Here is a 23,749-nt window from a genome sequence, read left to right on the forward strand (position 1 = left end):
AGTGATCCGTTGGTCAGTGCAGCGGTCCTGGCGGCGATTCCGTCCCGGAGTCCTCGGCTATCTGGGACCAGAGAGGAAGCTGGTTTCACTTCACAGGTGGGTCCAGTGGTAATATGTACCACTGTTAGAAGTGTTTGTTAGTACAGGGTAGTTTTTATTTTACTTAAATCGATTGTATTTTGAGATATTTCTGTGTATTAGAGGTAACTGTTTACCGGGCTAGCCTAACTGCTAACTACCGTTAGTAAAGGATTGCCAACTCAGCTTCTCCAAAATACGGACAACTCAACTGTGACATTATCCTACAATATTTGTTTATTTCGCCAACATTTGAGTTGAATCCATGTAAAAATATATATATTTTTTTCTTACATTTTTCCAGCTGGTGGTGGCCTCAGTAAAAAGAAGGATGTTTGAAAAGCAAGACTGCAGCTTCAAGCAAAGTGTAAATAGATTTAAAAACAAATGGAATACCAATCCGCATTTTTACTCAGAACCATATAATTTATTTATCATTAAGCTTTACTTCAATCTTAATGATAAATGAAGATTGACATAAGCGTATTTATTAAATATGCTTATTGTAAGGTTATTCTCAACGAGAACGCTTTCACGGAGATTAAATTCTTCTCTTGTCCATTTGAAACCTTTATGGCATAATTGCTAAAAGCTTTATTGACGTCACAACTGATATGTTTAACCCATCGACTCTTTTGTTCCCATTTCTTTCTTCCTTTTGTCTCATTTTCGTTGTTGGAGTGCCATCTAGTGTTTGTAGGATGCAGTTAAACACGAACAACGTTGGTTACTTATTGTAGCCCCGGATACTCGGCGCAGCCTGAACGACAGAGCACAGCTGGAAACTACCGCTGTTAACTGCCGCTAACCTAAATTCTAACCGCTGTTACTCGGAATGTTATAATGTTGGCATATTTGTATAAGAAGTACGGCCGTAACTGTTTACTGCCGTTAGTATGAAAGCTAACAACCGTTAGCAGCTTTGTAGAAGTTGAGGAGCTTTGCTGTTACCCCGTCCTTGATTTTTAGGCTAGAGCACATATGTCAGAGTCAAGGCCCGCGGGCCACATCCGGCCCGCGAGAAGGTTTTTTACGGCCCCTGGAATGATCTTGATTTATTATTAGAACCGGCCCGCAGACCGCAGTAAGCCGGCACCCCGTCTGAAAAAAAAATACCTTCCTTATTTGAACTGTAAGTAGTTCTTTAAATGTTCTGTGAGATGATGTACTTACCCATGTATCCATAACAACCGGAACTTTCAATATCCACCAAGTTATTGCCGAAATATACCATCTATTAAAGGAGTGCCCCCCGGATTAATTACACTCTCTGCAGCTGCAGCTGCGAAGTTACAGTATTAACCCGATACTTGCTGGAAAGTGCAACGTCTCCCCTTTCAGAAACCGTTGGAATTTTTCCACTTAGCGCTACGTGTGGCGGAATTACGGTACTGCAAATTTAGATGTGTCGCCGGCGACACGTGTAGCTGCGCATCCAGGCTGCTCAAACGTTGTCTATGTTTGGCAGCACATACCTGTGTGAACAACTGTTTTCTTTGATGAACCTGAACAAAACATCACACAGAAGTCGACTTACTGCTGAACACCTTCACTCAATTCTGAGGATTTCCTCAGCTCAGAGCCTTACCCCGAACATTGATGAACTTGTGGAAAAGGTGGGACACCACCAAGTATCACCCTCAACCTCAAACAAGTGAACATTACTGTGCAATCACATATTTAGAGTTTTTACTCAGTTCAAGTTTAAAAGTTAAAGTTTAATATTTGTTTTCACTGCATGTTACTTCTCCTTGATGAAAGTGCTGTTTTTGATTAATAGATTTTTGCACTTTATTTTATTGTATTTCAATCCAATTATATTTTTAAAATATTTCAGTTGTGTCTGTTGAAAATTAAAGATTACTGACAGAGCCATAAGAAAATATTGCTTTATTTATCTGATCATATTGGAATATATTTGTTAGGTTTTCAGTAGGTTCAATTAGGTTCACTAGACTATATGCGTCATTTAAAAAAATTTCAATGAACATTCGATCAGTCCGGCCCTCGGCTTGTAGCTAAATTTTTTATTTGGCCCTCCGTCCATTTGACTTTGACACCCCTGGGCTAGAGGATAGTTAGAAGAGATGTTATATCTTAGTTCAAAGGACTTGATAATTATACGTATAAAATAGTGATTTATTTCTATTAGTGTAAACTAAGTTTATACTAATTAACATGTTTTATTATATTTTCAGTTTGTACAAACTGTAATTATTAACATTTTAGTCTTATTAACATTTTAGTCTACCTTGTGTAAACCCACAAGGTTACTGAAGAAACTGATTCCAGTTTTCACTGAATAACAGATACTTTCTACCAAAATCAGTCGTCTGCAGTGTGTAACAAAGACACTGACAGGCAGTCCTAGCCTATTCAACATGCTGTGTTTTATCAACCTTCCAGATCTCTCAGGTCTTCTGGTTCCGGTTTGCTCTGCATCCTCAGAACCAGAACCAAACACGGAGAAGCAGAATTCAGTTTTAATGCTTCTCTAATCTGGAACTAACTTCCACAAAACTGTAAAACAGCTGAAACGCTGAGTTCTTTTAAAGTTGCAATATGAAACTTTTAAAAATATATATATTTTTTAACATATTCGTTACAAAAATACAACAAGCATTAAACATTACATTTTGTCAAATCAATGTTCCAGTTATTATTAATCAAAGACAACTCCAAACAGGTGGGTGTTTAGGACAGTCTGATGTTTAGACTGTTTCTGAGGTACATAAGATCTGTGGATTAATTTGAAGCTGCAGTTTGTAACTTATTAAAAATATATATTTTGTAAATATTTGTTAAAACTCTCCATGTTGTGACAGTTTGTCATGAGACAGATATTCTGTGAAATCTCCCTGAGCTGCAATTGCTGTCTGAAAACAAATGGCTGTTCCCAACAAAAACAACCCATCAGAGCCGCCAGGAGGGAGGTCCTAGTGTTGTTAATAAACCTCATGTACTCGCTGCTCAGTGTGCTAATGGTGAATAAACACTTTACCATTTTTCCACTCTCATTGGTGGCCATGCTAACTATACTGAGCATTCACAAAATTCTCTGCTAACTGCAGCTTAGCAGAAAGCAAGTGGGGGAAAGGAATGAGCAACACCACGCAAGGTTGTGATTGACAATGCTAAGACACGGCTCCTGGTTCTGATTTTTTGTTCATAGTTGGCACTCAGAGAAGGTAGAGGAGATCAATTTCTTTCACAGGTTATCTGTCTCATGCCATACCGTCAGGGCAGAGTGACGCAGTTGCATCTGTCTGAATGATTAGATTTTTTAGTCAGACCTGTGAAGACACAGTTGCAGTAATCAACACAATGAAAGATAAATACATGGATGAGTTTCTCTAGATCTTGTTGCAACATTAATCCCTTAAGCCTGGAAATGTTCTTCAGGTGATTTAAGGCCGACTTTGTTCTGATGCTGCATCAAACCCTGAAGTCTTTTGAAAAGTGGAAGAGGAACCTGCCTGGTGCTACAGCTGAGATCATTCAAGCAGATGTTAGACATTTTCTAAAATCTGAATCTTTATGATTTTGCTTTTAAAGGATGGACGACAGCAGGGACAATGACTCCTATCCTGCAGTCACTAGTAACAATCGCAAATATTCTCGTGAAAGTAAGTGACTCCATATATATTCTATGAGTATTAAAAAGCAACAATACTGCCCAAATGTACGTAATACATGACTATTTCCTCTGTAGGAAGCTGCAGTGTTTTTTTACATCACATGTAAACCTTGAGGCTTAATCTCTTTGTATCATTGGAGAAATCTCTCGGCAAGGCAACGTTATTTGTACAGCACATTTCACTAACAAGACAATTCAAAGTCCTTCACATGATGAAAACATAAAAAGGGGAGTAGCTACAATGCAGTGGCATAATAAAGGAAAGTAAATATGATTTGGAGTATGGACTAATATTAATATTGTTTCTAGGGGTGAACCAGTTTATCGGCCAAGAAAGTATTGGAAATGATTTCTTTAATTTTGGGAGGTTGATGATCGGCCGATACTCACATGTGAAGCCGATCTTATCCACTGATGTTATGGATCTCAGAAACGGTTTAAAAATCAGCCACTGTCCTCTTCTGCTCTACAGTGACAGAGGTTTGACTGACAGACCGACCCACCAGGTCATCTTTGCACGTTTGCAGTTAACAATACTCACCACACTGTTGCCAACTCAGCGACTTTCTTGCTATATTTAGCAACATTTCAGACAAAAACTTTAGTATCGTCCAGAATCGGAATTGGTAGGTCAGGCTTTTTAAAGATTAGTAATCGCCAAACCATCTACCAATTGAACAGTAGACCTTCTTTGGTCTATATGGTTGGTCTCCAACAGCTGGTTGCAGCTCTTGCTGCAAGCCAAAAGAGCTACCAACCGCGCCACTGTGCAACTCATGTTCAAACATTCAGATCTTAATCTTGAACCTTAGAATGACGTCAAACAAGACAAACACAGTGTGTTAGATCCATACTTATTTCTTGCTCTCTCACTGATACATAGCAGGATCCATGTTATTACCCAAGTGGTGGGTGTCCTAAATAGATACTCCATTGATGCTCCTTATTATCAATATAAATTGTCTAGCCACTGTTCAGTACAATCCAGAAGGAGTCGTCGTCTCTCTGCCATTGTACGGCTCAGAGGCAGATCGGCTGTCCGGTCTGGTCTGACCCAGCTGGTTGTGTTTACCTAAACCACTGAGTCACAGCTGATTTTCCATGTTTTCCTGTCCTGTTAAACTGGCGCTAAGAAAATAACTCATACCCCTCTACAGGCATCCAGGCCCTCTGATGAATTATAACTATATACCTTATCAAGTTCATTGTTTCTTTCAGGTGAAGAAGAAGAAGCAGAGGAAGAAGCAAAAGAAACATCACCCCTTCAGTCTCATCTGTACTTGGCGGGTTTGGGGGTTTTTTGTGTCCTGCTAGCTGGAACAGCTATCTACAGTTAGTTTAATTTCAGAACAATATATTTTCATTGTCTTCTTTTATGACAAGTTTTTAGAGGTTTAAAGCATCAGGATACAAGTGTCTAACAGTAGGCAGGGTTATGAATGTTGATAAAAAGTCAGGGACACTGAAGTGTCACCAAGAATCAATTTAACTTAATACTGCTCAGCTTGAAACCTGTAAAGGTGTTAAAGTTTAATGGAAGATCTAAAGTTGTGGAGAGGACGATGTCTGGCTTGTGAACCTCAGGATCTCATCTTTTTCATAGACGATGTGTTTCTGCTAGTTTCTTCAGCCCATGGTTCCAGTAAACTCTAAGTCTGAGGCCATGACTGTACTTTACCCTCTGAGGTGGCAGTAGTCTCTGCCTGAAGTGGAGGAGTTTAAAGACATTGGTGAAAATCAGCCCAATTAAAGTGAAGACTTCCGACATAAAAGCTCCACACATTCATAAAAGAGCAATAAAATTGCAATAAATGTAAAATTATATAAAACATAGTATTACAAAATTAAACATCCACACATCCACTGTCTAAACTTAGCTGTCAGTGGAGGGTTGCTGGGCAGGTTGGTGTATTTCTACTGGTCACTGGACAAGAATGTCCATTGGTAAACTTTATGAATACAGACTCCAAGGATTCAAACCCTGGACCTTATTGCTGAAAGGCAACAGTTCTACCGCCATGCAGCCCCCAAAAATAAGCAAGTTAATGAAATATTAAATCAGTTTACTGTTCTTTGGTTCTAAAGTGAGAATACTGTCTGATATCCTGAAAAGATCTGAGAGAGAAACTGAAAATGATGATGCTCCTCTGATACAGATGGAATCACTGACTCTCTGACTAATTTGTGTGTTTTTATAGTGAGCATGAAGGTTAACAAGCAGCAGGAAAATATCAGTAATCTCACAAGAGAAAAAAAGAAACTGACTGATCAAAGAAAGATAATAAAGAACCAGGAGCTGAGCCGAGTGAGCCGAGTGGGAGAGGAGCTGTTTCGAAAGAAGGAGGAGCTGAGCCGCATGAGAACTACGCTGCAGCTAGTGAACGGAGACAGAGCGTTGCTGAGCCGAGAGATGGAGCAGCTGAGCCGAGAGACGGAGGAGTTGAGCCAAAAGAGAGATGAGCTGAACCAGTTGTACAAAGAGAAAGATGAGCTGAGCCACACAAGAGATAAGTTAACCCAAGAGATTAAAAGGCTGACCCAAGAGAGAGACAAGCTGAGCCAAGAGAGAGAAGAGCTGAGGGAGAGTCTGGAATTCATCCAGAAGTTTGACACATTTTCAGTTAAAGACAACTGCCTCAACAAAAGTGATTAGATTTATACATTACCTTTGAAACTCTGGATTATTTATTTTATTTTTTTAAGTGTTGTCATAATCTTCAGTTATAAATAGCTGTTCAAAACATACCTAACCATTATAATCACAGGTACGGTGCTGATGTCTGACAAGGTGAGCCAGGGCCTTGGCTGGGGTGGAGAAAATTTGATTCATTAGCAACAAGTTTAGAGTTTATACAGTTATACAGTTGTTTTTGAGTGAACCGAGCAGCGAGCCCTGTGGTACGCCACTTCTAACTAGAATGGTAGCTTAACCTGATCACTTTCCATTATTGATCTGCACTCTACCTTAGAAATCTTTGCTTAAGATATTTTGACTATAGAAACATTAAATATAGACACTGGGATATCTTTTATAGATTTATTGTTCTTTTTGATGTTATGTTACTAATGTTTCACTTCTTTCTGATCTTTCCCCTTGTCTGATGGATCCAGTATGTAAGCCCTGCACAGGTGACTGGATTCTCTTCAAGAAAAAATGCTACCTGTTTTACGACAAACCAGCTCCTTGGAAGACCTGGGAAGAAAGTCGAACGCTCTGTAAGAAAAGAGGAGCAGATTTGGTTGTTATTAATGATCTGGAGGAGCAGGTAAAATCTAACGCCACGCTAGAAATCTGAAGCAAATCTGGACATTTCTGGAAAATTGATAACTCAAAGTAAAAAGGTTTATGAGAATCTAAAAATCTGTTTTCAGGAATTTGTCAGTAAACATATCAAGTACTACCATAGTGAACACCATGGATACTGGATGGGATTACAGAAAGTTAACAACACCTGGACCTGGGTTGATGGACGTGTAAACAGTCTTGGGTAAGAACTATGATTTAAAAATATACATATTTAGGTCAAAATGTAAATATATTTTGACAAGCTTGTAGAAGAGTTAAACTGTGACAACGACTCCAGGATCTCCAGGACTTCTTCTAAAACCAAACCTTGGTGGACTGTGAGATATGTTTGGGTTCATTGTTCTGTTTGGACGTCCAATGATGTCAAAGCTTACTGGGCTTCCTCAAGCTTCAGGCGTCCTCACAGACAGCAGGACAGTTTCTCCCAGGATATCCTGATTCCTGATTGAATCCATCTTGACCTTCACACTCTGCAAGTTTCCAGAGGAAGGGAAGCGGCCCCAGAGCATCATTGGGTCCCTGCCGTGCTTCACAGTGGGCAGGTTGTTCTTTTCAGCAGGAGCTTCAGACGTCTAATCAGACTCATGAAGTTTTGAAAAAAAAAAAAAACCTTCTTTATCTTCCTCATGTAGCTCTGAGCAAACTGCAGCTGGGTTTTCTTGTGCCTTTGGGTCAGTGGTTCTGTAGGTGATTGAGTTCAGGCATGGAGACCTTCAGTCCTCAGTCTGTCCTCACTGTGGGACCTGAAACCTCTGTGGCTGATGCCACCAAGCCTTGCTGCTGGTCTTTTGCAGTCAGTCGATGGTTTTTGACCACCTGCCTCCTTGGGAATGTGGCGGCTTTCTGTTTCAGCCACCAGGGGGCGTAGCCATTGTCCCTGTAACTTTAAAGTTGGGTTTTATTCCTCCAGCTGTAATTCTATGAACATTCAGGGCATTTGCTACCTTTGTGCTTCTCTTAATGGCAATGGGTTTCCCTGAACCTTCTGGAGGCTTCCTTGGACTAGGCCATTATTGTAGCACCAATGAAACATTGAGGTCAGTAATCAGGGCATTTGAAGTGATCTTCCTCAAACAGGATGGGTGAGGGCCGTCATTGTTACATCAGGGGAGATCAAGATAAAACACCTGGTTTACAAACGCAGGCCCATCTGAAGAAATCTGTTCAGAGGGAGGAATAATTTTAATACTGCATCATTGAAAGTAGGATTTCATGTTGAATTTGGATAAAATATATTTGTTAGATTAGTTCTACTTAAGTGTTTAACATGTTTTAGATTTGTTTTTTGAAAATGTTTAAGAAAGTTTCAGTTTAGTCAAAAATGTAATTTTCTGTTTAAGTTGAACAGTTTGGTTTCAGTGACAAACATGTAGATGCTGGCAGTTATCAGTTTGATGTCAGTGAGCTGCTGTGTGATTTTATTTAATGTTCTGGAGTTCATGTTTCTGTGTTAAAGGTTCTGGGCGAAGAACACGGTCACCAGTCCGGGACCAAAAGCTCTGGTGATTCCAAGTCAAAATCCCTCAGAGAGCTGGAAGAAAGAAAACAATGTGTTTATGAACAAATTCATCTGTGAGCATAAGGCTCGACTGAGGTCCAACTGACCGACTGTCCTCTGAAAGTTTCATGCAGGAATGTTCAACTCTGTCGTGAATTTCTATATACAAGTCACCATCACCTTAATAATCTGCTGGTCGTTTTGTCTCTTCACTCTTAGTGTTTATGAACTCTCACCTATTGAACCTGTCTGGTTTGCACAGGCAGGTTTAGATGATGTTTTTCTGCAGCTGCTCAGGAACCAGACTGTCTCTCCATTGTTCAGGATTCCTTATCTTTGGTATAAACCCATGTGTGGACTGCCTGACAGAGCAAACACACATCATGTAGTTATGTACTTAATTCAAAATACAAAAATACTTTTATTGATCCGAACGGGAAATTAATCGTTGTTGTAACTCATATTAATTCAAATTCTTCAAATAGTTATTGTAGATAGTGATGGCTGTTGGCATGAAAGGTTTTATAGCTGTCTGTATTACAGCAAATTTGAAGAAGCCTCTGACTGAAGACACTGTTTTTCCAAGACCAACCAGTCATGAAGAGGATCAGGGCTGTCCATTATTTTCTTGATTTTGTTGAAAGTCTCCTATTTTGCAAATTCACATTTTCACATTTCACATGTTTCCATCTTTCCATTTGGGCGTCTCCTGTTTCTAGAGACAATGCAAGAGCAAGAAAATAAAACAAAACACCCAGCAGGTTTTTGGGAATAAATGTTTCGCAGGTCGTTTATACTTAGCAACCCTGAGCCAAACCCAGTCCCTCACCTGGCAACCCAAGTGGAGCTCCGCCCACTTCATTCCAAGCTACCGCTTTACAATGGCTGCTGGAAAAGGAAAATGTTCAGAGAGCTGCAAAGCTTCATTTTATTTTTGCCATCAATGTCATTGTGATGTTCTCAAAGAAAGTTGTAGTTTGCACCAATCAGCTTAGGAAGGATTCCTCTAAAACCACCAACAGAACAGACAGGATTTACCACAAAACCTGGACACAAGGAAAACTCTGTTTCTACGGTTTGTCACAAATCTGCAGTCTTGTGTGTTTTGTATTGTTGTTCAGCATGAACATGATTTGTCATTTAGCATCAGCTAACGCTGAACAATAGCCTCTGCTAGTCCTGTGTCTGACGGTATTGTCGGAGTTGAACTGGAAGTGATGGTCTACATCAGGGGTCTCAAACACGCGGCCCGCGGGCCAACTGCGGCCTTCGGGGCGATAGTTTGTGGCCCCCGCCTTAATATGAAAGTTTAATGTTAGTGCGGCCCGCGAGTTTGATATAATTGGCACTTTTCAGTGTTGTGTGCGGAGCTGAACAAACTTACCAATCACGGTGGAGTATATTGCTCTCGGGGGCGGGACATCGGCCGGGCCTATTTGCATTTTCTATTTGTCATTATTTGCATGCGGTACATGCGCAATTTCCGCGGCCGCTCTCGCTTCACGTGCTTCAGCATCCAGTCTAGACCTGGAAGTTGCTGGTCAGTGTAACGTAATTAAGGTTAGGCGCTGTAACGCTTGGGTTGTGTTTAAGGGAGGAGAGGAGGCGGCAGATTCGTCAGGACGGTCAAAAACTCCCAACCACACTGGTACTGGGAATTTCCCAGTGTTGTCCTTTAATAAATACGCTCTTCACCAAACTTACAAAGCTGGTTGAACGGCTGCTATATTATCAGACATGAAAATTGAGCAGCGTCCAAACAACCCGTAACATTACTGAAAAGTTAGGGAGCCAACATGTCCGTCCAGCACGTTTCTCCCACGCTCTCTACAGAGAAGCCGTGGCGCATACTTCTGACATCATTAGCAATACTAAAGTATTTTAAAGAGACACACAATTACGGCTGTTACAGCGCCTGACTACGGCCAAATATGGTAATAGGCAATCAGAAAGGTTCTGCTGAGGAGGCCGTGTGTGTGAAAGCGGCCCAGCCTCACCCAGACTCTACCTCCAGCGGCCCCCGGGTACATTGAGTTTGAGAAAACATGCTGGACACTCAGATATTACCAGCAAACATTGTCTGAATTTTTTTTTACACGTTGACAGAAGTGCTTCTCATCTAACCTGACAAATATATTTTTTAAAAGTTTCATTTGGAGATAAAGATGGTTGTTTTGCTGAAGTGAAGCAGAGTCCTCAGAGTTTGAACTAATAGCCATATTAATGTCCACCAAATCCACAGCGTTTAATCCTTCAGCGTTTGTGGCTGGATGGATGTTCAGGAGGCTCCACTTCTTCAGCCTGTGGGTCAGGAAGTGTGTTAGTGCCACTGTGCGTCTGCCTTTAGCCATTTTCACGTGTCTGAGATGCCAGTGATGTAAACACTGAGTTAGGAGGGCTTGGTAACGCATCGCATTCCTAAATGAGCTCAAAGCCTGCAGAACAGATGGGTTGAATCTCAGTATCTGAGAATGATTTTCTGCTTGAAATGTAATGAACATGTTTGTATTTCCCACAGACCTGTCCTAGCTTGTTAAAAGAAGCATAATAATGGACCTTTAAGAATCCTTCTTTGCATTGTCAGAACAGAACAGGCTTTTTAAACCTGATTTTCACCTAACAGTGATTGGAAATTAATAATTTTCCACAGCAATAAGGTGCAATAAGCCAGATCCCTGGACTGAGCACAAAGCTCCAGCCTCAAACATCACTGAGGCTTTAAGAGAGAAAAGGGCTGGCTCATCTGCTGCAGCTCTGCGATCAACAAACTCAAAGAAAATCCACTGTTACCTGGTGAGACGCTCACTCAGTGCAATAAATTATCAAATTATAGGCTAATTTAAAAAGAAACTAAACAGATCTAAATTAGAAAAGGATCCAATAAACTTTAACAACTTGAGAAACAGACATCAGCCATTTATTTGCAAATAGTATTGTTTGTTTTTGTGAGATACTTGCAAGGGTTTCTCTCAAAGTATATAAAGCTTTTCTATTTAGCTCAGAAAAGCTAAAAGTACCTTTAATGGTTTTAGTTGGAACCACAGGCATGAAGGTTCATTTGTATAAGCCAGATATTTACTAGAGTTCAGGTTTTCTATACCAGGAACCAAACCTGTAGAGAATCCTAAAGATCTTTATCAGACATAAAGGCCCCTCTTAAAGGTTTAAGAGCAAATCAACCACAAAGCTGATTTGTTGGATTCTGTGAAGACGTTTGCAGTCTAAAGAGGACATCCGACCCAATTCCAGAAGAAATGGGTCAGAGTGGTTCCTGGGCCTCATCTCCTCTTGAGGTAATCGTTTAGATTTATAAATGTGAAGCTACAGGTGTTTTTAATGTTTTGAAATGATGAAACCTTTCCATTCAAGGACTAATGTTTGGTCTCCTGTTGGCGTCACTAAGCTGACCTTAGTGACCCCTGCCTGTTCGGTTTCCTGTGTGGAGAAGGAAAAGATGAAGATGCTTCAGAGCAGTGAGACAAGAAGACACCACACTGATCTGTCTAAAGCTGGTTGCACCTGTGGACAACGTGGACATTGGCTGAGGGACGGTCAGGAAAACCCACAGAACCAACACCGTGACCCAGCTGGGGAGGATTACGCTGCAGCAGCAAGAGGGCAAGCGAGGCGATCCACGAGCCACAGGCTGAAACTGCAACCACTAAGTTCAGCAACGAGCCAATAAAAACGAATTCCACCAACTAGAAATGTAGAGACACAAGTTATGAATCCTAGAGTTAAAACCGGTTATTTTCAAATAAAGGTGTTGAAATAAATATTTTTAAAAGATTAAAATGTTAAGATCTTTTCCCACTTTTGAAGCTGGGGATACAGGCATGTGCAGAGAGAGGGGGGGACGTGTGGGGGCTTGGGCCCCTAGTGAGTTTTTTGAGTTTGTTGGGTTATTTTTCTCAATTCTTTTTTTATCTGTCTGTGAGGAGACATGCTTAAGCCCTTCAACAATATTTAGCTAACAATAACAATTTTGCAAAATAAATGAGTCTGGCTGCCCTCAGTCTAATAATGATTCTCAGTTCCTCCATGTTGTTCAGACACCAGGCCCATAGTGAGGAGGAGGGGGGGATCTGCGCCCTGTAACTATCAAATTATGGGCAAAGAATATGTTTTGTTCCTAACATACACTTGTTTGTAAATAAAAATGTAGATCTGATGTTTGGAGTCTTGGGTCTAAATGGCCGTTTTGGTCTAATTTTGAATTTACCCTTATATTTTCACCATAAAAACTATTTACCTTACCTTGTTTGGTATCATTATTTTCAGAACATCCTAAACTTTGTGATTTTACAGTGTTTGTTTCATTTTGACAAAATTTATTATCACATTGGAGCAAAAAACACACAGAAACATGACGTCATGCCCGCCACAGGGCGGGCGTCGACCTCAAAAGGTTAAGTTAGAAAAAGTGTTTGTATTTATTTTTTGTAAAAAAAAAACCGCATCGCCCCTAAACACAGAAATGCTTCAGCTGCAGAGAAAACTTGACTTTAACTTGATCAGGCTGCTCCAGTTAAATGCAGCCTGAGTCGGTCCCATTGACAGATGTAAAGAATGCCCCATATAAAGAAATGGTACCGGATTGTCACCGCAACCCTCAGCGGTACCGCAGCTCAAAGCCCCGGTACCACCCGGTACCACCTGCTCTCTATTTGTTCTGCTTCACCTTCACGTTTCTACCAGGCGGGTTAAAGCCGCTGCTGATCTGGGCTGGAGGTTCGCGGCTGACAATAGAAATTACTGCAGAACCTCAACTGTTAAAGGAAGATTCGGCCCAATTAGAGTCACAAAATAAACATCAGAGAAAATATTGTAGCAATAATTAGAACCGCAGCATAAAGCCAAACATGCCGCAATGAAATGAATCAAAATGTCCCAAAAGCACCGGGGGACTGACAGGGGCCACCGGGGGATTCCAGGTAGATTCCAGGTCAGAGATGCAGCAGCTCTTCATGCAGGGCCGGCCCAAGTAATATGGGGCCCTGGGCAGAATCATGATTTAGGCCCCTGTCCCTCCTACTAAGAGCCTCAGGATCTCTAACATGTTTAAATATAGATTTAGTGAAGTCTGTGATAGCAAGCCCAGGTTAACTGGCTGAGTTTAAAATAAATAACTGATTATTGGTTATTATTTGCTGTGAGGTATTTGTCAACAAACCCAGCTCAAACACAAAGATTACACAATATTGTAGCCATGGTAACACAACAATCAACCTATCAAGATGATTCTTTAAACTTTTACAAAATAAACTTCCTAATTAAATCCCAAATGTACTATATATTTTTATTTTAATTTTTCTTTGAATGCATTAAATAAGATTTAATAGCATTATCATTCTCAGTACATGAATGCTACAGGTTTATATTTATGGTCTGTGTTACAGTTCAACCATTTATAAGAGCCCTGAATGTCTTAACACAACTGGGTGAATATCGTCTCAATGGCATCAGCAGGTATGCAGAACAAAGGTTTTCCACATCTGTACTGTTAGAGGAGGCAGACATCAATGTAAAGATGAAAGAAAGAAGCTTAAAGGTCCAAAATGTTCTTTAGTCGAGCTGAATGTGGTCTAAAACAAAAAGAAAATAAAAATCAAAGGAAAACTATTAGTTGACACTTTATAAAGTTATTTCTGATTTGTCCCAAACGGAAAACCAACCACGCTTTTCTGTAATCTGAACTCTTAAAGTTACTATATTTATAGATTTAGGTTGCAGATTTACAGACTTACTTTTCTTCATCTTTACACATTCAGCCTCCAACAATTTTCTCCATCAACTTGATGAACCATGATCATACAAAAACAGCTATTAGCAGCATGAGCTTAGCAGAAAACAGTTACACACACTGTTAAACTAGGCCATTTTAAACCTCAGTGTAAAGGCATGACTCATTCATTCATTCATTCACTCATTCATTCTGGAGTGACAGCCACTAATGAGAAGATCCTACAGGTCACATGTAATGTGGAGTTCCTGACTTGGAACTTTGTGAGACACCAAAACAAAACGTAAGAAGTTCCCAGTTTGATTAATCCTGTTAGTCTAAGCTGCATGTGAAATGCAGTTGACAGCCGTTTAACCTGTGCTGTGAATAAAATATTCCATAAACTTCATCTTCAATAAATCTAATATACTACTAATTTATGTCTTTATGTACCTAACTTGTCTACCTGTAGTTTGAAAACTGTTTTGCTTTTTTTTTTAATAAAGTCTAACATTTTATTTCCATGAACACCAAAAATAATCAGTTCATCTGTTTCTTTTGCATCCTGCTCTGTCACCTCAGACCTTCAGACTGTACTGAGCCTGGTTCTGGTTCTGCTGGAGGTTTCTTCCTGTTAAAGGGAGCTTTTCCTCTCCACTGTCACCATGTGCACCATGTGCCGCTCGGTGTGAGCGGTTGCTGGTCGTCTCTGAATGCTAAAAGTCGTTGATGCAATCCGCTGGGTTTCCTTAGGAACCTTTTAAAACACTTTGAATAATTAAGTGAGCTTCCTGCTTTGAGAACTTGAATCAACTGGAATGTTTTGTACGACTGAACTGAAATTATTTTTTGCAAAGTGCCTTGAGGTGACATTTGGTCTGAATTGACACTGTGTAAATAAACTGAATTGGATTAGTGGTTAGTTTGTTTTTTAAACTGTGAAGCTTTATTAAACTTATTGCACGTTTCCAGTTTTAACTTATGTTTGTATTTTGCATCTAATTTCATGTGTTTCTGGTCATTTTAGCTGGTTTAAATGTCCAAACTGTTTAGCGGCTCAGGTTTATGTTTCATTTTAGTTGAATCTAAATGTATTTAACATTTAGCTATGCCACTTCTCTGCCCTTTGGAAAGACTTTGTTACTCTGACGCTGGAAGTTGTTACTCTGTATTTCTGTTTCACATTAAGCCTCGGTTTTCATTTTAATGTTGACATTCTGCATAAAAATGTTTAATTAAAGGATTTTCATAAGTCTTGTTTTCTCTCTCCACTTAGAATAATATAAAATGACCGTCAGATAATTAGAGTGATGATGTAATGCCTTGTATACAGAAGTTAATGACACAGCTGATATTCCTGCATGAATCTTTAAGAGAGCAGATAGACAGAATAAGCCAGGCGGGAGTCACGCTCAGATGAATTTGTTCAGAAACACATTATTTTCTTTCTTCCAGCTCTCTGAGGGATTTTGTCTTGGAATCACCAGAGCTTTCAGTCCTGGAATGGTGACCGTCTGATTCATCCAGAACCTTTAAAACAGAAACATGAACCTCAGAACATTCAATTAAATCACACAGCAGCTCACTAACATCGAACTGATAACTGTCAGCATCTACATATTTTGTCACTATATAAATAAGAAGCATATAAAAAAAGAAGCCAGACTAGTATTAAATTAAAGGAGTTGTATGAACTTACAAGATTTTAGCTTTAAATGTCTTTGTTTTCACAATTGCATCTAAAACTGTTGAGAAACTTTCTGATATTTTTTAACAAACAAATGATCTAAAAAAGGATAAACACTTAAGTAGAACTAATCTAACAAATATATTTATTACCAGCAGATTATTAAGGTGATGATGACTTGTATATAGAAATTCACGACAGAGTTGAACATTCCTGCATGAAACTTTCAGAGGACAGTCGGTCAGTTGGACCTCAGTCGAGCCTTATGCTCACAGATGAATTTGTTCATAAACACATTGTTTTCTTTCTTCCAGCTCTCTGAGGGATTTTGACTTGGAATCACCAGAGCTTTTGGTCCCGGACTGGTGACCGTGTTCTTCGCCCAGAACCTTTAACACAGAAACATGAACTCCAGAACATTAAATAAAATCACACAGCAGCTCACTGACATCAAACTGATAACTGCCAGCATCTACATGTTTGTCACTGAAACCAAACTGTTCAACTTAAACAGAAAATTACATTTTTGACTAAACTGAAACTTTCTTAAACATTTTCAAAAAACAAAAAGCTCTTCTACAAACTTGTCAATATATATTTACATTTTGACCTAAATATGTATATTTTTAAATAATAGTTCTTACCCAAGAGTGTCTCTTCGTCCATCAACCCAGGTCCAGGTGTTGTTAACATGTTGTAGTCCTATCCAGTATCCATGGTATTCACTTTGGTAATATTTGATGTGTTTGTTGATAAATTTCTGTGAACAGATTTTTTTGTACATCGTCATAAATCTTATAACTTTAAACCCTCAGCTTTTCAGAAACTTCCAGATTACCATTAGATTTTACCTGCTCCACCAGATCACCAATTGCAAGCAAATCTGCTCCTCTGTCCTGACAGAACCTTCGACTTTCTTCCCAGGTCTTCCAAGGAGCTGGTTCGTCGTAAAACATGTAGCATTTTTGTCTGAAGAGAATCCAGTCATCCGGGCACGGCCCACACTCTGGATCCATTAGACAAGAGGAAAGAGGAGAAAGAAGGAAACATAATATTAAGTAGAAATAAAGTATATTTATATATTTAAAGTATACATTTTTAATGTTTCAATTGTCAAAATTTCTCAAGCAAAGATTACAAAGGTAGAATACAGATCAATATTGGAAGCTGATTAAGTTAAGCTACCATTCCAGTTAGAAGTGGCGTACCACAGGGCTCTATGCTCGCTTAAAAAAATTATTATTCCAGAATCAAATGTTTGCTGTAACCCTGTTGCTAATAAATCAGTTTTACTGGATCAGTTTGTTGTCAGACAAGTGGTCATCTGCTCTCTACCGGTGGTAATAAACATCAGGTAAAGAAGTATTCATACGCCTTAAACTGTTCCATATTTTGTCACATTACAACCACAAACATAAATAAATTGAATTCATTGGAATTTAATTTGAATCCTGAGCACATTATGGGGTGTGAATATTTTTGCAAGCCACTGCAAGTCTTGAAAATTGTTTATAATTGAAGATTCTAACAAAAAAATGAAGAAATCTAATCACCTTTGTCGATCTCTAGGGTGAGTGCGTTGATCTGTCTCTCCATTATCGTAGTTTCCAGAAGCAGCTGACTTTTTTTCATTTTAAGGTCCTTGATATTTTCCAGCACCGTGGCCATCTTTACACTCACTAAAGAAAAACACAAATTAGTCAGAGAGTCAGTGATTCCATCTGTATCAGAGGAGCATCATCATTTTCAGTTTATCTCTCAGATCTTTACAGGATATCAGACAGTATTCTCACTTTAGAACCACAGAACAGTAAACTGATTTAAGCCATCGTCTATGAAAAAGATGAGATCCTGAGGTTCATAAACTAGGCATCGTCCTCTCCACAAGTTTAGATCTTCTCATTAACACCTTGACAGGTTTCAAGCTGAGCAGCATTAAGTTAAATTGATTCTTGGTGACACTTCAGTGTCCCTGACTTTTAATCAACGTTCATAACTCACCTACCAGGCCTGCACAAGTCAATTAAGTGACAGCTTAGGGCCACTAGGGTGCCCCTAGTGGAACTGATTTATTTTTTTGTAATAATTTCCATGTGACTATATTAACAGAAACACACAATTTCATTGTAAAGTTGTGATTGTTTTTTTACAATAACATATATTTGATCGTGTAGAAATCATTGTTTATAATTGCTCTTGCCCAGGTAGGTAACGCTTCACTGGTAATATGGGCTACAATGAGCATTGCTCATTCAAACTGCCAAAGCAGCGGTGGAAGATAAGTTAGCAAAACAATGTCACAAAAAGGACAAAATCCTTCAGGGACAGAGAAAAGAAAGAGGAAAAAGAGAAAAACCCAAGATAAAGGATAAACCCAAGATGTTTTAATGTGTCTTTGTAATGAAATCCAGAAGATTTGTGGAGCAGCTAATAGACAATTAGCCTGATAGCTACCTTGAAAGGTCCAGTACAACAATAAAAAAATTATGCTAACGTCTTTGTGCTTGTGTGAAACTGAGTTTTAACTTTAAATGAGCTGATTCTGGTGGTTGGCTCTTTATATTTCTGAGTTTTTTTGGGTTCAACAGTAGTGCGACTCTTGTTAACTGCAAACGTGCAGATATGACCTGGTGGGCTGGTCCGTCTACAGTCAAACCTCTCTCACTGTGGAGCAGAAGATGACAGTGGTTGATTTTTAGACCTTTCTTGAGGAAGATGAGATCGGCTTCACATGTAAGAATCGACCGACCACCAATTTCCCAAAATTCAAAAAGGTGGCCCTGATTATATGATACATGCATATAGGATATAATGTAAACAGCAATGTCTGAGATGCAGTGAGTTTATAGCAGGTGTGAGGATGATTGAATTGTTTGACTGTTGATCGCAGCAATCCACATTATTAGCAGAAATAGAGGGCCCCCTGCCTCCTACTATTAGGCACTTACAATATATCTTAATGCTTTAAACTGCAAACTCTTCATATAGGAAGATATATATTTTGTTGAAATGAAACTTACTGTAGATGAGTGTTGTAGTTACCAGGGCAACAAAAATCCCCAAACCCACCAAATACAGACGAGATTTAGTGAATACTGTTGGTTCCTCTTCTGCTTCACCTGGAAGAAACAAAGACGACTTCTGCTGGATTGTACTGAACAGGTTAGACAATTTATATTGATAATACAGAGCATCAATGGAGTATCTACAGTATTTAGGACACCCACTACTTGGGTAATACCATGTATCCTGCTATGTATCAGTGAGAGAGCAAGAAATAAGTATGGATCTAACAGAGTGGGTTTATGTGTTTGATGCCATTCTAAGGTAAATAATTAACATCTGAATGTTAGAACATGGCCTTCCTTCAGCCTGGGACTGTTCAGCACTTGAACCTGTACCTGAATTCTGATCTTCATGAATAAATGACCAGACAGAAATCAGCTGACCCTCGTCTCCTTAAACAGAAATGAACAGAGTTTTTGAAATTGAACAAAATCAGTATCATTGATGTCATTTTCAATCAGATTTCTTTTGACAACTTTACATTCCAACATGTTTTTTGAACTTTGCCAGGTTTATAAATAACTGTAACAATTTTAGATTTAAGTTTGTACCTTAAAACCTTCCAGTAAAATCTTACCTTTCTGCTGAAAGTTAGATTCCAATTAAATGCAACAAGAGTATTTTGCCTGCTGCTGCCTGATGCATTGCTACTTTGAGGAAAACATGTACATAAAACAGTAATAATCATCAATTTGTATTGGCATAAGAAGCGCAGGATTCAGAGAAGGAATTATAGAAATGCTAATTTCTGCTGGCTAGTCTGAAGGAGCTGAGAGGGGATGTTTTCGCTAGGCTGAATGGTTGGCATGGGAGAGCAAAGGATTTCTCAAACATTCATGAAAGAATGAAAGCAACCCTCCAGGCATATTTTGGACGAAACAATAACAGTATTACTACTAATAATAATTTATTTTATTTATAATGCCCGTATATGTATCTAATTGAGATGTCAAAGGGCACAATCACATGCTGATGAAGGACATAGCTACTGGATTGTAGCCACAGCTGTCCTCGGGCAGTCTGACAGAAGCGAGGCAGCCATTTTGAGCCATCAGCCCTTCTGACCACCGTCAGCAGCAGAGTCTGGTGAAGTGTCTTGCACAAGGACACAAACGACAGGGACAGGCAGCCCGGGAATCGAACCGGCGACCCACCGATTGCAAGGCAAACTTCTACCGCTGTTGCCCTATTATGTAAAGTTCAAAAAAGTTGATTTTACAAAATACTGGCCCTTTAAATATAAAGTGTGCAGTTAACAAAAACTATAACAGACTGTAAGTGTATCAGTGGTAGCATAATTGGTTGCAGTGGGAGATTTTCGCCTTCTTTTCTTTGGGGCTTGTTTGTGTCAACAGGTAACTTTACATTGGAGTTTCAAAAACTTGCGATGTTCCATTTTCTGGACTCTTATTTAATATGTACATGCTCCCTTAATTAATATGTTATAATCTGACCTCAGGTTATAACAAACAACAAGATGAGTTTCCATTACTGTGCAGGTGATGCAGCTCTGCATTACAATGTCACCAGGTGACTGTGAACCATTGAAGCTCTGAGCAGATGCACAGAACAAATCAATGAGTGGATGCGCCATAACTTTCTTCTGCTGAATAAAAACAAAACTGAAGTCGGTATTTTTGGGCCAAAGGAGGTTTGACCAAGAGTCAGCAAAACAACATTGATTTAAGTCCACTCTCCAAATCGCATTTACTTTCCTTTATTATGCCACAGCCAAATAGCTTTTCCACTTTTTATGTTTTCATCATATGAAGGACTTTGAATTGTCTTAAACTTGATTTGCCGAGAGATTTCTGTGATGATACAAAGACATTAAAGCTCATCTGTGATATAAAAAAGAAAAAGAAAAACACTACAACGTCCTACACAGAAAAAAAAATTAAATGCATTTGCCTAGCACTGTTACTTTTCAGTCCTCATAAAACATACAATATATAGAGTCACTTACTTTCAGGAGAAAGTTTGTCTTTGGTGACAGGGACTGTAGAATAAGAGTCACGGTTCACTCTGTCCTCCATCCTTTACAGAGAAAATGATAAAGACTTTAGAAAATGTCCAAATGAATGAATGATCTCAGCTGTAGCTCACAGGAAAGCAGGCGGGTTCCTCTTCCACTTTTTAAAAGACATCAGGGTTTGATGCAGCATCAGAACATAAAGATAATTACAAAGTCGGCCTTCTATCACCTGAAGAACCAAGGGAAGAAATCATTTTTCATTATTGGGTGGACAATAAACAGAGAATTTTTTAAAGAGCAATTTGGGGATTCGGGTCAGCAAAGTTACAGTGAAATGTAACATAAAATGTGGTTAAAAAGTTTTAATGTGTTCAAGTTGCAAGACCAAAAATGACTTGTAAGTGATGATGCACATGAAACATGTAATTTTCCTCAGTAAACAAACTGTTGAGATCCATAGAAGTCAAACTAAATTTAAATGTTTAGATACGAGTTTGATTCAGTGTCAGAGATTTAATTTCTGCTACACCTTTACAAAAATTTAAGGTTCAAAATAAAAACAAGCTTTAATGAGTAACTCCATTTGATAAAATTCCTCATAAATATAGATTTACTGAAGTGGCTCTCAATACAATTTATGTTATTTACTTAATCTATAAGTAGGTAGAAATAATGAAGATCTGGGAAGTATCACAAGTTAAACTTAACGCTCAAAGCACCAGGGTTTTTATAGAAAAATATTTAGATTTTTTTGGTGTACCTGTGTGGTTTTAGAGGCTCTGTGTTGAAGATGGTAAGAAATAAAGGCATACATTTCTGTTTTTCTCCATCTCTCTCTCTGCTCTCACCTCCCACAAACTGAGCTGTCGGCTACTTGTAGCGCTTAGCTCCTCCCGTTTCAAACTCTTCTCATTAATGTAAGAGTTGGAGAGCTAAATATAATTGAGATATTTGCTACCTTTTACAAAAAAGCTTGTCTATCAAAGCAATGTAGCCAGTTTGGCTAGTTTTGATTTCCAAGGCATAACGAGGCAGTTTAACATTCAGTCAAAGTAATGAAATAAACTGCAGCCGGATTTTTATTTTTAATACGTTTCTTCCTATTGAGCAGTGAAAATAAATAAAAGGTCTTACATGACTTTTGCTTTAAGTATTTTCTTACTGGAGGGTTTTTTGTTTGTGCTGCAGAGCCACAACTTCCTCTTGACTTCAGCCTGCGCTGCTGTTGTTGCTCATCCTACACTTTGGACTAAAATATTATTCTAACAGTGGCAGGGGGCATAAAAAATTATTTTTTTCTTTGATGGATGGCAGATTTATTTCGTTCTTTGTTTCTTTTGCCTTTTCATATTAATATTTTTTAAATACAAGGTTTCTTGTATGATTTTTTTTGGGGGGGGGGAATTCTAGACTTTTCCTAAATTGAGGGGTCTGGACTCACCAAGCCCCCCGGGATTTCCCCCCACGCGAAGAACATTTCCAGGCTTAACCAATCCTCCAGCTGCAGCTGACCCAGAACTCTGCTGCTGGTGTTCTGACTAAAACCAGGAAGCTAGAGCACATCATCCCAGCTATAAAGCCCTTACAATGGCTCCCTGTAGCTAAGAGAATAAACTTTAAAATAATTTTGTTAGTTTTTAAATTACTGAGTGGCTTAGCATCAAGATACATTAAAGATCTGCTGCTGTTGTTTCAACCCTCCAGATCGCTCAGGTCTTCTGGTTCTGCTCTGCATCCCCAGAACCAAACATGGAGAAGCAGCATCCAGCTTCTATGCACCACAAATCTGGAACAAACTTTCTGAAAACTGTATAACAGCTGAAACATTGAGTTCCTTTAAATCAAGGCTCAACAACCACCTGTTGAGAGTTGCCTTTGATCAACAATAACTGGTATTGATCAAAGGCAGTGATATTCTGAACCTTCAGAGACTCTCATTTAGCCACTGACAGGTTTAACCCATTTCTTTTTGCAGTTATAGAAATGAATATATTTGGTAGATTTCTATAAATTAATCTTCAAAGTAAATGTTTCGAATTAGCTGTGACTGACTGGAAAAGCCTTTAGCAGATGAAGCACTGCTACGCCGCGCTTTTTACTTCATATATATGTATCGATGTCACTGTTTGAAAGGAGCAGACTGCCATCTAGTGTTTGTAAACACAAATTGCAGGCTGCAGTCAAACACGAGAAACAGAGAATCCCGAACAGAGGACTTGGTTTAAAATACGGGACGTGACGGTTAATACGGGTCAGTTGGCAACCCTACATGAGACCATTAACTGCCGCTAGTCTAAATGCTAACTACTGTTTCTCTAAATGTTAAACGTTAGCACATTTGTAGAGGAACTTGGGTCGTAACTGTTGACTGACGTTAGTATGAAAGCTAACAATTGTGTTAATATTTGGTTGGAGTTTCACAGCTCTCCTCGTGTTCTTTAGGTGGTTGTCGCTATATCTACTACTGAACTACCAACTCTTCTGCTTCTCCTTTTAACAAGTTAGCATTTAGGCTAGCGGCAGTAAACAGTCCCTTACAATACACAAAATATCTCAAAATACAATCAATGTCGGTAAAAAAAAAAAAAAAAACCTGGACTTACAACACACTTTTAACAGTGGTACATATTACATATTACTTGTGAACTTGAAATACCTGTGAAAGTATAAACCAGCTTCTTCACTAACCCCCGGCAGCCGAGGCCGTTAGGACCGCTGCACTGACAAGCGGATCCCTCCGCCTCCAGACCCCGTTCTATCAAACAGCGGACCGCTGCGC

The 23,749-nt window shown here is 39.1% G+C and overlaps 2 protein-coding genes across 2 annotated transcripts; one reads left to right on the forward strand and one right to left on the reverse strand.

Moving 5' to 3' along the window:
* Window positions 1-25: 25 nt before the first annotated feature.
* LOC111608043 (CD209 antigen-like) lies at window positions 26-8,685 on the forward strand. Its single transcript, XM_023330342.1, has 7 exons — window positions 26-96; window positions 3,634-3,704; window positions 4,934-5,047; window positions 5,914-6,360; window positions 6,827-6,981; window positions 7,088-7,203; window positions 8,479-8,685. The coding sequence occupies exons 2-7, from the start codon at window positions 3,635-3,637 to the stop codon at window positions 8,624-8,626; spliced, it is 1,050 nt and encodes a 349-aa protein (XP_023186110.1). The 5' UTR covers window positions 26-96; window position 3,634; the 3' UTR covers window positions 8,627-8,685.
* A 6,911-nt stretch (window positions 8,686-15,596) lies between these two features.
* On the reverse strand, window positions 15,597-23,658 carry LOC102237690 (dromaiocalcin-1-like). Its single transcript, XM_023331377.1, has 9 exons — window positions 23,627-23,658; window positions 20,962-21,032; window positions 19,331-19,387; window positions 18,950-19,048; window positions 17,483-17,608; window positions 16,781-16,935; window positions 16,574-16,689; window positions 16,082-16,318; window positions 15,597-15,772 (listed from the first exon to the last, which is right to left on the reverse strand). The coding sequence occupies exons 2-8, from the start codon at window positions 21,029-21,031 to the stop codon at window positions 16,171-16,173; spliced, it is 771 nt and encodes a 256-aa protein (XP_023187145.1). The 5' UTR covers window position 21,032; window positions 23,627-23,658; the 3' UTR covers window positions 15,597-15,772; window positions 16,082-16,170.
* Window positions 23,659-23,749: the final 91 nt, after the last annotated feature.

Source organism: Xiphophorus maculatus, chromosome 3 (genome assembly GCF_002775205.1).
Source record: "Xiphophorus maculatus strain JP 163 A chromosome 3, X_maculatus-5.0-male, whole genome shotgun sequence".
NCBI lineage: Eukaryota > Metazoa > Chordata > Actinopteri > Cyprinodontiformes > Poeciliidae > Xiphophorus > Xiphophorus maculatus.